The sequence below is a fragment of the Nematolebias whitei genome, chromosome 5 (assembly GCF_014905685.2).
Source record: "Nematolebias whitei isolate Nwh7 chromosome 5, NemWhi1, whole genome shotgun sequence".
NCBI classification, from domain to species: domain Eukaryota; kingdom Metazoa; phylum Chordata; class Actinopteri; order Cyprinodontiformes; family Rivulidae; genus Nematolebias; species Nematolebias whitei.
This window is the reverse complement of record NC_056502.1, coordinates 25,990,580-26,001,875: the sequence shown is the minus strand read 5'-3', so window position 1 is coordinate 26,001,875 and position 11,296 is coordinate 25,990,580. Positions and strand designations below refer to the sequence as shown.

Below are 11,296 nucleotides of genomic sequence, written 5' to 3'. Positions count from 1 at the left end.
ATCATTTTCAACCCCCTTTTTGGCATCTGCATTTGGTAGCAGGCCAAATTGACAAAGACCATGCAGAATAATGTATTTTAATAATTCCACAGCAGAGAAAACTATGTAGTCTCTGTAGATCTAGGGGAAAAAAAAATACTGGTACTGATATCGGTTATTGGCCAAATGAGTTTTAACATATCGGCATATCGTTTATCGCCACAGTGGACTAACTCACAGGAAGACTTGGCAGTTGTTTTTACACTGGACTCCCTTCCTGATAACCACATTCCATTGAGCTACCACAGCCCTCCGTGTGGAGCACAGATGTCGACTGGCGCCTGTGGAAGGAGCTGGTGGGGTTAAGTGTCTTGCTCAAGGGCCCAGAATGAGGCAAACAAGGGTGGAGGCAGGTGTGAATGTTTCACCTTTCCCACCCACATTTTGATGTAGATCTGGGGGGTTGAACCAGCAACCTTCTGATCACAGGACCACCTTCCGGTAAACTATAGTTGTGGTTGTAGGTAACAACATGTGGAAAAGTACGAGCAATAGGTCCTTCCAGAGGTCACCTGTAGGGCACTGATCTGCAGCACAACTCATCTGTGAACTTTGACCTCCATACTGGTTCTGTGTGCACTACTGCTAAATCAGTCCAGACAACACTGAGTTCAAGTTCAGAGAAAAACAGAGGCTGTGAAACACCGAGACCTTAGGTAATGTCAAGTAACGACACTTACTATCTCCACACAGACCAGGGCTCCAGAGTACGTCCTCAGCACGTCCAGACCCAAAGGTAAAGAAATGCTCGGCGCTGGGAAGGAGGTGGCGGCTGGGTCCGCTGCTGGTTCCGACATCTCTGCGGCTGTCTCCCCTCCTCTTCCTCACAAACACTCCGCCAAACAAAAGGAGCTGGAGGGGGAGAAATTCCTCCGGAGTCATGGATCTCCCCCCCGAACAGGTTGGACAGGTGCAGAGCCACGCCTTGAACACCGGTGAGGCGTTCAATGACGTGTCGGAAACTTCATCTCTTCTTCATAAGTCCATAACAACAGAACAAACCTTTAGCTTGATTATGTTTTTATTGAAAGTGAGTAATTTCAGTAGGTTTTTACAATCAAGATGACCCCTTTTGATAATTAACAAATATAATATGTTTTTAAATATTGGCACTGAAGTCTGTAGATTTTGCCAAAATTATTATTACGGAAATAAATCATGTAACAATAGTTTCACTATATTTTTTGTTTGTTTCCATGCGTTTTTTTCTTCCAATCTAACTTCTGCATACTTTGAGCTATTTTAGCCATAAAACATTCAGATCATTCAAGAGACGAGTGCCATGACTTTTGTTTTTGTAATTTTTGTAACTTTCATACTATTTAAATTATTTACATTTACAGTATTTTTCACTGAATAAGTTGCACCTTTTAGCATAAATTAGCATGCCCCGCGACTTATACAGCAAAGAGACTTATTTATGCTTTGCTTCCATATTTATAACCCCATTTTTGGCTGAGATCTGACAATTTCATTCATTCTGACATGGAAAATATTGAATACTATCATTTCCATTTGACTGTATGGCAAGCCAAGTGTCTCATTAATAGGTAAAGTGGCTATGAATGAGACACTTGGCTTGCCGTACTTGGCCACCTTTGTCTCTCTCTGTAATTAACTATAATTATAATAAAGGTGTATCTCAGTTGATCTTTTCCTTAATAAATGCACTATAACGGTCAAATCGGCTGCATTTCAAAAGCCGATTCGTGGCTGCGGGGGCACGCAGAGGGACGACTCGCTGTGCATTTCTTTGAAATTGAACAAGATAACCACCTAAAAACAATTATTTGTTTGCTCACAATTATAGTAAAGGTGTCTCAGTTGAACTTTTCCTTAATTTACTTAACGGTCAAATCAGCTGCATTTCACCTGGGCGGCGCGGTGAAACACACCTTTGCTATAATTTCGAGCAGACCCAATAATTGTTTTAAGTGTTAATGTTGTTAAATTCTTGATAAAGTCCTCCTCGTGCACGTTTCCGCGGCCGCCATTTGGCAGCCAGTCAATTTCTGGCACAACACCGGCCCATGTTTCCAGGTGGTCAGTGGTGACGCTCAATAGATTAGACTTATACAACGAAGTAACATATTTATGTTTGTTTTTCCACTTTATTAGACCTTTTTGGACTGATGCGACTTATACGGCGGAAAATATGTTTTTTACTTTTTTCAACAGAAATACATTGCTTTAAAAACATTATCTTTAAAATTTGCTGCAGTATACTTGCTCTGTCTGTTTTAGGCTACATTTAGCTTTTTGCTGCTCTTCTCTTCCTTTAGCTTTTAGCAAAGCTTTTTGCTATTCTTCTACAACTTTTAGGTTTAGCAACAGTTCTGTTATTTTAAGCTTTTAGATAGCTAACAGTTTTATAGCAACTACAGTTTTCAGTGACATGTTTGCTAGTTTTATTTTTTTGTTATCCCTTTGTTGCTTTTAGTTAGCCTTTTGCTAATTTTAGCTATGTTTTTGTCTTGTTTATCTATGTTTTGTCTACTTCCTTTTGCTGCATGTTGTTTCTTGTAAGCTTTTCATTAGTTTACGCTTCCAGCTACTATTTTGCTACTTTTAAATTGTAGCTAGTCTTGTAGCTTTCAGCCAGCACTTTGCGTCTTTTAGCTATTCTAGTTTTTTATTTGATTTCTACTGGTTTTTAATTAATATTCTGCTTATTTTGTCTTTGAAAACAAAGTTTAGTTTCTTTAGTAAATTTCAGCACTCAGCATTCACACTGAATTTTGGAGTAAAAGTAGTTTCTCTATTTCGGCTTTAAATTATGAGTTAAATAGTACTTTGTACAAAGTAGATTAAATGTATTTTCTAGTAGACGGGGCACAGACAAGAGCAGCTGGACAAAAGTTTTGTCATATTTGATTCTGTTGTAGAAAATAAAAACAGCTATATTTGACTCTCTGATGTTTTTATTTTATACAGCTAACACAACGGAGATGTCTCTGATTCAGGTTGTTGCACTCTGTCAAAGCTTACTGCACGGTGCTCATTTGTCCAACACCAAGTGAAGGCAGCATTTCTGACTGTTTCAACACTGACTCCTTTGTGTTTTACAGCTCCTGTGGAATGATGGAGTGGGTGGTCAAATCAGACTCGTTTCAGAAATTAAACGTAATTAAATTAAACAGCAGCTGAGAAACAAGACACGACACAAGTAAAACTAGTTTCCTGTTTGAGAAGCAGCTGAAAATAAAACAAAAATCAGTTCTGTAACACAAAGTGCTGGGTGATATTTTGGAAGAACACTTTTTAAACAGAGTTTGAAACAAGGAGCAGAAAGGTTAAGTGCTTACAACAGTCAAGAACAGCAGTTTCATACGGTAAGCCAAAGTTAATGATTAGCTCAGATTCTGGTTATGTGAGTCAATGTTGATTTAACCTCTCAGAGGGCCCGGTTCATACGAGAGCGGCATGCAGGCAAGATGACCTGTATTTTATCACACAATCGTAGGTGAGCTATGAATGGAAATGGTGACTTATTTTGTAGTGATTGTAAGCTTATATTGAAAAACTGCAATGTTTTCTACTTGCCCATTGATTTTATTGCACAATATGTTATGAGATTAAAGTTTATTTAAGATGGCAAATTCTACTTTGGGAGGTCTGTTCAGGCTGGACTGACAAACTAATAAAAGTCACTTTTAATACAAAATATGAAAAACGTGGAAGATATATTTGGGAAAACAAAACAGATTGAATGAAATGCAGTGGGGTAAAATAATATTTTGATCCTTGACTGATAGTGTCGTGTTAGGTTTTTTTTTCAATATTTTACATTATATTTTTGTGTTAGTTTGCATTAGATTTTAACATTATTTTACGTTATGTTTTTGTGTTGATTTGTGGTCAGTTTTGTATTTTTTTCACAATATATTTTTGCGTAATGACACATCAGGTTTTAGTTCTTTTGGGGGATTGATGTTACATATTGAGGCATTAGGATTTAGCTTTTTTCTGCTCAAGGGTTTAGCTTTTTTTTTTTTTTGTGCTAGGTTTTTGGCTTTAGGTGTTGTTATGACGCATTAGGTTATTGCTTTTTGTCACATCAGTTGGATATTTAGAAATACTATGGAACACCACAACGGTTCAAGATATCAAAAAGCTGAATCGGTCGGTGATCGCTGAACGTCCTGTGAGTTGTTTAAAAGTTGATTGGACTTTCTAGGTGGACGTTTGCTGAAGTTGTATTTTATTGAAAACTTTCTTGTGTTTCCTGAGTGAATCAAGAGGCATTTTTTTTTTTTTTACTAGTTTTTATTTTCATTTGACTAAATGGTAAAGCACTTTGGTCAACTTTTGTTGTTTTTATGTGCTTTATAAATAAATTGACACTGACATTGAAATAGTTAGAGTGCAAAAAGCAGTAAGGATTTCACAGAATGTATTTTCAATAAGAAAAAAGTTGCTGAAAAAGCTGAATATTTCAAAAAGTTTAAAATTTATCAGTACCGAGGCTCCAGAATGAGCTGAATGTTTTCTTACCTAAACTGCAGAAATAGCTTAAAAACTGTCACAATATAAACATAAACAGGAATAAATAAAAACAATAAAACAATAGTGTTCACACAACTAGAGAAACGGCATTTACTGGAAAATGCAGTGTGAATGATTTTGCTGAACGCTTCTTAAAAAGCTAGTTTACTTGACAAACATCAATAGCTAATGATGTGAAAGATGAAGCTGCAAGAAGCACAAAAAGAAAAACAAATGCTAACATGCTAGCTAACAGCCATCCATCCATCCATCCATCCATCCATCCATCCATCCATCCATCCACCATCCATCCTTTTCCACTTGTTCTGAAGTCGGGTCGCAGGAGCAGCAGCTTGAGCAGGGAGGCCCAGACCTCTCTTTCCACATCCACCTCTTCCAGCTCTTCTGGGAGGACTCCAAGGCGTTCCCAGGCCAACCGAGAGACATAGTCTCTCCAGCGTGTCCTGGGTCTTCCCTGGGGTCTCCTTCCAGTTGGACATGCCTGAAGCACCTCCCTATGGAAGCGCCCAGGGAGCATCCTGACCAGATGCCTGAACCACCTCAACTGGCTCCTCTCAATGTGGAGGAGCAGTGGTTCTACTCCAAGTCTCTCCTAGATAACTGAACTTCTCACCCTGTCTCTAAGGGAGAGTCCAGCTACCCTGTGGAGGAAACTCATTTCAACCACCTGTATCCACGATCTTGTTATTTTAGTCACTACCCAGAGCTCATGACAATAGGGGAGGGTAGGAACGTAGGCCGACCAGTAAACAAAGAGCTTTGCCTTACAGCTCAGCTCCCTCTTCACCACAACGGACCGGCACAGAGTCTGCAATACTGCAGACGCTGCACCAATCCGTCTGTCAATCTCACGCTCCATTCTTCCCTCACTCATGAACAAAACCTCGAGATACTTGAACTCCTCCACTTGAGGCTAATAGACAGAATTAGTGAAATGTAAAACAAGTTGGCTTAGAGGCAGAAGGTCTGAAATGCTAACAAAAAGCAGGTCAACAAGAGCTAAAAGTAGCAAAACACCACAGAACAATGTTACAATAAAATGCTATGAATCATTTGTGCCACTCAAATAAACTGTTTTTGGCCCAAAACGAGACAGACGGGCACATCTCATTCCCTTTTTGGTCCTTTTTATTGTCCTGTTAAAGATTATATGGCAGCACGATGGCTCAGTGGTTAGCACTGTTGCCTCACAGCAAGAAGGTCCTGATTCAATCCCCGGTTGGACCTGGGGTCTTTCTGGGTGGAATTTGCATGTTCTTCTCGTGCTTGTGTGGGTTTTCTTCAGGTACTCCAGTTTCCTCCCACAGTATAAAAACATGCATGTTAGTCTGCCCTCAGGCCCAGACCTCCCTTACACAAGAGATCTGTGATCTCAGTGGGATTTGTCTGGTTAAATAAAGGTTAATAAAAATAATCAATAAAATAATTAGTCAGGTGAATGTTAAAAAATGTGGATCTAACGGCTTCTCGTCATAACTTTGACAGGAAGGGGCACAGACAAAATTAGATTTTGTTTTCAGTAATCCTGGATTGGAGTATCCAGGATTACTGGAAACAAAATCACATTTTATTTCCAGTAATCCTGGATACTTAAAGACAAAATAAAAAAATAAAAAAACTTGTATACAAATCTTCCACATCTATGTCAGTTTATTAGTACTTTTGTCACGATGACTATTATTATTATGCACCCTTCTTGCAGGTGTTGCTGCAGATTGTCCTGTCACTGCAAACAAATAAACAGTTAAAGGAATGTGTGTCTGGACCCCTGGTGTTCTCTGTGCATGAAACCTGCTTACTCCTGGGACAGCCTAAATATCTTGCTGTGTCTTCAGGGCTCAGCTGAGGCATGACTCCGTTGCTCCAGCCAGCAGGGATCTGGACCTGGTGCTGTGTTGCACCATCTAGGTTCGACCTCAGTGGTGCACTGTGCACGCTCCTCCTCTCGTTCCTCATATCAAACAAACGTCAGATTGCTCACTCCATCATCAAGTCCTCACTCTGACCCAGACTGTGGTTTCCTCCCCCGTCTCTTGCTGCTGCCCTTTTGTCTTTGACTCCACAGCTCCAACTTCCATTTCAAACAGAAGCTGTAGCTTCACTTTCAAAAACTGCCTCGTTGTGTTAAATAAAACACAAATGTTGCAACATGAACTCAGGAAGCTTTTTAACTACTGGAAACTGTAGTTGTACGTGAAGTTACTCCTCCCTGTGGAAGAGCTGTGTAGCTTGTTGGACATAAACAAATGTAATGATTTGTATGCACTTACCAGCACCAGATATCAAATGTCTGCCAGACATACTTCTGGACTTCATATCAGATTTTTATTAGCACTGAATGTAAAACGACCTGAAAAACAAGTTTTAAACTCACAGACTAATAACCCTTTCTCCGTCTTTCCACAAAAAAGAAACTGTCCAGATGATCTGATTGACCATTATTAGATTTTGTACCTGGATGATTGCGCATGAACTTTGATGTCTTGAACCACTTTGACTGTGGCGTCTGCCTGGAAGGAGTCGACGGGGGACAGGACATTCCCCAGAAACCATCTTATCACCAGCAAACTGGTTGGTCCACTAAAGGAGTGTACTGCTTAATGGGGAAAACAGTTTACTTGGGACTCCTCAGACTGATGAAGTCCTCCGGATAGAGGGCGAAACGTCTTTCCACAAAAAAACTAAAAACTGTCCAGATGACCTGACTGACCATTATTAAACCTTTTCTCCTGATTCCACTTTCTTTCCAGTTATCTCTGTCCGTGCAAACAACTGATCTGAAAGTCTTCATGAAAAGCTTTGTAGCCGACGGTTGAATAAGATTTGAACACAACCATTGATGTTTTATCACGTGGTTATCGCTGACATTTAGTGAACATGTTGCATTTTATATTATTTGTGAACAGTTGCCATATCTGACAACCCTCTGTCGCATGACTGGGTTCCTTCCATCATTTCACACACAAGAAGAGAATGAGGGCTGTGCAGAGGTACGAGCAGCTCGGCAGTCTGCAGAAGAGGAGGATGGAGTGGACGCTAATGTTGAGTCAGATGTGGCACAACTTCCACCTGCTGAGGATGAGCAAGTGCTACAACCACAGATGCAAGGATACAACTGAAAGTTTATAAATGGAATGGAATAAATGGAGGGGGGGGGGGGGGGTGTAAATTAAAGTCAGGATCAGTTCTCAGCTGACTGAGCAGTGGACTTCTGGACTTCCTCAGCCCAGGTGATGTCAAAAGGTTTGATGTTGAATCAGCTGAACAGCACTTTTTTTTTTAATAGTGCGAGTACTGTACGTTCATCTCATCATCATCTTCATCACCAAAGTGTTTAACAGGATATGAAGTGTGTAAGAGTGGAAAAGGGTTTATAATAAAATACATCTAATGCTGCCACTTCACAGATTTTCACTTATTGCAGGGGTCTCTGGAACATAACCCCCACCAAAGGTGAGGGATCACTGTAATCAGAAAACACATTAGTTATTCTGGTTAAACACGAACTTTGCTAAGAGACTTCAAAGATCCAACAAAGACGGATGGTTGAGCTTGGCCTTAAGTACTGCACACGATCAGCAGAAGCTGTGGGAGCAATCAGCACGGCCCATGTGAAAACCTGCAACATAGGAAGGGGAGACTGGAACAGACTGAATCCTGACAACAATCACTAAAGATTTAGCAAAATCAATAAAAGCAATAAAAAAATGGAGTCTGATCATATTGAAGACAACACAACACTAGCATTGCTAGAATAAAGGATTACTGATCGAATCGTCTATCTTTACAATAAACTGTTACTCTTGTGTTCACAACGCTGCCTTTTGTTCTTTTCTTCTTCAATTCTCCTAACTGCTCTCAATTACAACATAAAATATTTCCAGCACAGTTTTGACGGGGTCACTTTTTCCTGTGTATGAATAAAATCATTTAATATCCACCCTTCCCATGGTCTATCATGCAAAGATAAACCGTGCTCTCACAGGAAGTATTAACAGAGTATTCTTGGTGCATGGCAGGTGTTTGAAGTTAGAAGGAAGAAAGGCACAGATCTGATGTTCGTTTGACTTTGGTGTGCAAAAGTATACTTTTATTCTTATTATATATCCAACTTTTTTCCCCAACCCTTCCCCTCAACCCAGGCCTCACAACCAGTGGCATTCCCAGGTCACCAGTTACTCTCGGTTACAATAGCTAATCAAAAACTCACCTGCAGAAAGAAGGCAACCAAACAAAGAGCAGAAAAAAACCATTACTTTCAGTTTGTTTTTTCATGTTAAATAGTAATAAATACATTGAGATGCAGTGGTTTTTACTTTATCATTTTTTTCTTAAGCTCAAAGATTAAAAAGTTTTCTTTTCTGTTTCTATCTGTTTCATATTTTTATTGATCTGAGTTGGATCTTTAGCAGCAATTCGAACCGGTTGTCATGGTGATTAGCAGCACAGAGAGGAGGAGCTGTCTGGAGGAGAAACACATTAAGAAAAGTGGAGGGAGTGGGGGAAGAGTGAGGAAAAGGAGATCCATTTGAATGTCAGCAAGGCATCAGTATCCTGCCCCCTCCCCCTTCCTCCCCCAACCAGGTTGGAAAATAAACAGTGCTGAGTGTGTAAGTGTGTGCGTGCGCAATGGCTGCTGATTTCTTAAATCTGAATACAGTAATATCAGATTTGTGACCATCTTTCAGCTTACAGCCACAGTTTGGAGACAAATGGAGAAACATGCCCCCTCTCTTACCTATTCATCACCTTCCTCCTCTCCAGATTTAAACAACTACAACAAAAAAACAACACCCAACTCATAAAACCCAAGACAAATAAAATAATTTCAATACAAACACGCTTGTTAATCATCCTTTACCAATTACAGTTGCAACAGTGACAAGAAACTAAAACAGGAAAAAAGGAAGGTGTTTCCATCTTCCTTCTCCTCCATCTTCCGCCTCTTATCCAGAAGAAAGTGTCTCCTCTCGCTTCTTTGAACTCTGGCTGTGTGTGTAGTAGTAGTTGTTGAAGTTAAAATTTGTATGGCTTTAGGGCATGTTTCAGGTTTTATCAAGAGTTGGCTGGCCCTTCGTCTGAATCCGGCCTCCCTCTGCCCCCTGGAGCAGGGTTATTGTTGTTGGAGGCAGGGTAGTAGTCCTCAGGGGGCGGGGCTTGTGGCCCTGGGGCATTGGGGGCCGGCCGAGTCCGGAAAGCAGACAGTCCAATTGGCAAAGCGAGGGGCAGAGACGCAGAGCCAAACTGAGAGGCCTCCATGGAAGACACTGCCCCCAGGTGGTGCAGCCCCAGGGACACCCCCACATCCATGCTGTCACTCAATTGGGGTGAAGATCCCTGTTGACCTCCACCTCCGCCTATACTTGTTTGTCCACCTTGCCTTAGACCCCGTCCACCATTCCCATGGTGGGAGTAGGTTGGGTGCGGGTGGTGAGGTGGGTCCAAAAAGTGGCGCTGGTGTGGCTGGGCCGCAGCTGGTTTGTGAAGCAGCAAATGGGTGTATCCTGGGTCCTGACCCCCACCCCCACTTTCATTGCCTGGCCACATCCTCATCTGCTGCTGGGAGGGAGCCTGTACATGTGAAGGTGATGGAGTGAGGGGGTGGGGTTGGTAGAGAAGAAGACAGACAGGAGGTGAGACACATTTTCTGATCCAGGCCACAACAAGGTCCTGGATCCAGAAGACCAGCTACAGTACATGCTTTGTATAAGTATCTGGTCTGCTGGATCCAGGAATACAAGAACTGACAGACAAGCCGTTAAATAATGTAAAACTGTTTTAGACAATCTTGTGTCATAGCACTGTAACAAAGATAACTTCCAGGTTCATTTATATTTTCAGCCTAACATTTCCAAGTGGAACTTATGTTTATATGTTGCCACTTTGACTTGTTTGTGTAACAGACCATAACAGACGGGTGGTGTGAAGAGTAGATCAACTCCTTACTGGTCACCCCGTGCATGACGGTTAGGTATATACAGTAAGAGATGAGCGGAGGGGGAAGAGTTTTAGCTTTTTTTTTTTTAAAGAAGACGAACAGTTCACTGTTTGAGAAATAAGTAAAGTGAAAATGACTGAGGTGAGAAACCCCTGCTCTCATGGGACATCAAGTATTTAAGCTGGCTGATGTTGACGGAACTGGAGTAGTAGATGTTTCACAATAGCTCTAAGAGAATATGAGTATGATATATTTTAGTTAACCCCTAAAGTGTGTCCATCACTTGTCATTGCTATGTATTTGAAAATTTATCAGAACATGCTCCGTGTTATTTCTAGAAAAATGTTCAGTTTTTGGGCAAATAATGGGTTTACAAGGACTGGTGAAGGAGGCAGGGTTCCAGAGAAGCCAAATTGCATTAAAGCAACGTTATGGTGCATCAAAGGTAAAGCCAGATGACCTATGAGCTGAAATTATCACCGAACTTGAGTTGCTATAATCAGAGCTGGTTAAGAAGGAAGTGTCAACTACCAAAGGGCTCAGATGATCCATGACCTACAGAGCTCATGGCTATGCCTTTAAATAACTTGTTACAGTTTGAGGAGAAACCTCACCTGGACAGGACCCACCCTACGTTATGTGCTTCACCAAGGGAGGGCATGCCTCAACGACCTGTGTCATTATTAGGAAGACCCAGTTTCAAACCAGGAATATAATTTGACACAGTGCTGGAGGGGCTTTGAACCTGCTACTCAATGGGCGTTATTCATTCCAGTGAAGAAAATGCTCCATGGCTGTGCCAATTCAAAATTT

General features: G+C 41.0%; 2 protein-coding genes across 3 annotated transcripts in view; both read right to left on the bottom strand.

Moving 5' to 3' along the window:
• Window positions 1-932, bottom strand: part of mal2 (mal, T cell differentiation protein 2) — a 19,294-nt gene extending 18,362 nt beyond the window's left edge. The window contains exon 1 of the mRNA XM_037677075.1: window positions 720-932. Coding sequence (XP_037533003.1) covers window positions 720-836 — 117 coding nt within the window. The 5' untranslated portion in view covers window positions 837-932. The remainder of the gene's footprint in view (window positions 1-719) is intronic.
• Window positions 933-8,620: 7,688 nt separating this feature from the next.
• Window positions 8,621-11,296, bottom strand: part of dyrk1b (dual-specificity tyrosine-(Y)-phosphorylation regulated kinase 1B) — an 88,115-nt gene continuing 85,439 nt past the window's right edge. For both annotated transcript variants that reach the window (XM_037676397.1, XM_037676396.1), the window contains exon 13: window positions 8,621-10,116. In XM_037676397.1, the coding sequence (XP_037532325.1) occupies window positions 9,601-10,116 (516 nt within the window). In that variant the 3' untranslated portion in view covers window positions 8,621-9,600. The remainder of the gene's footprint in view (window positions 10,117-11,296) is intronic.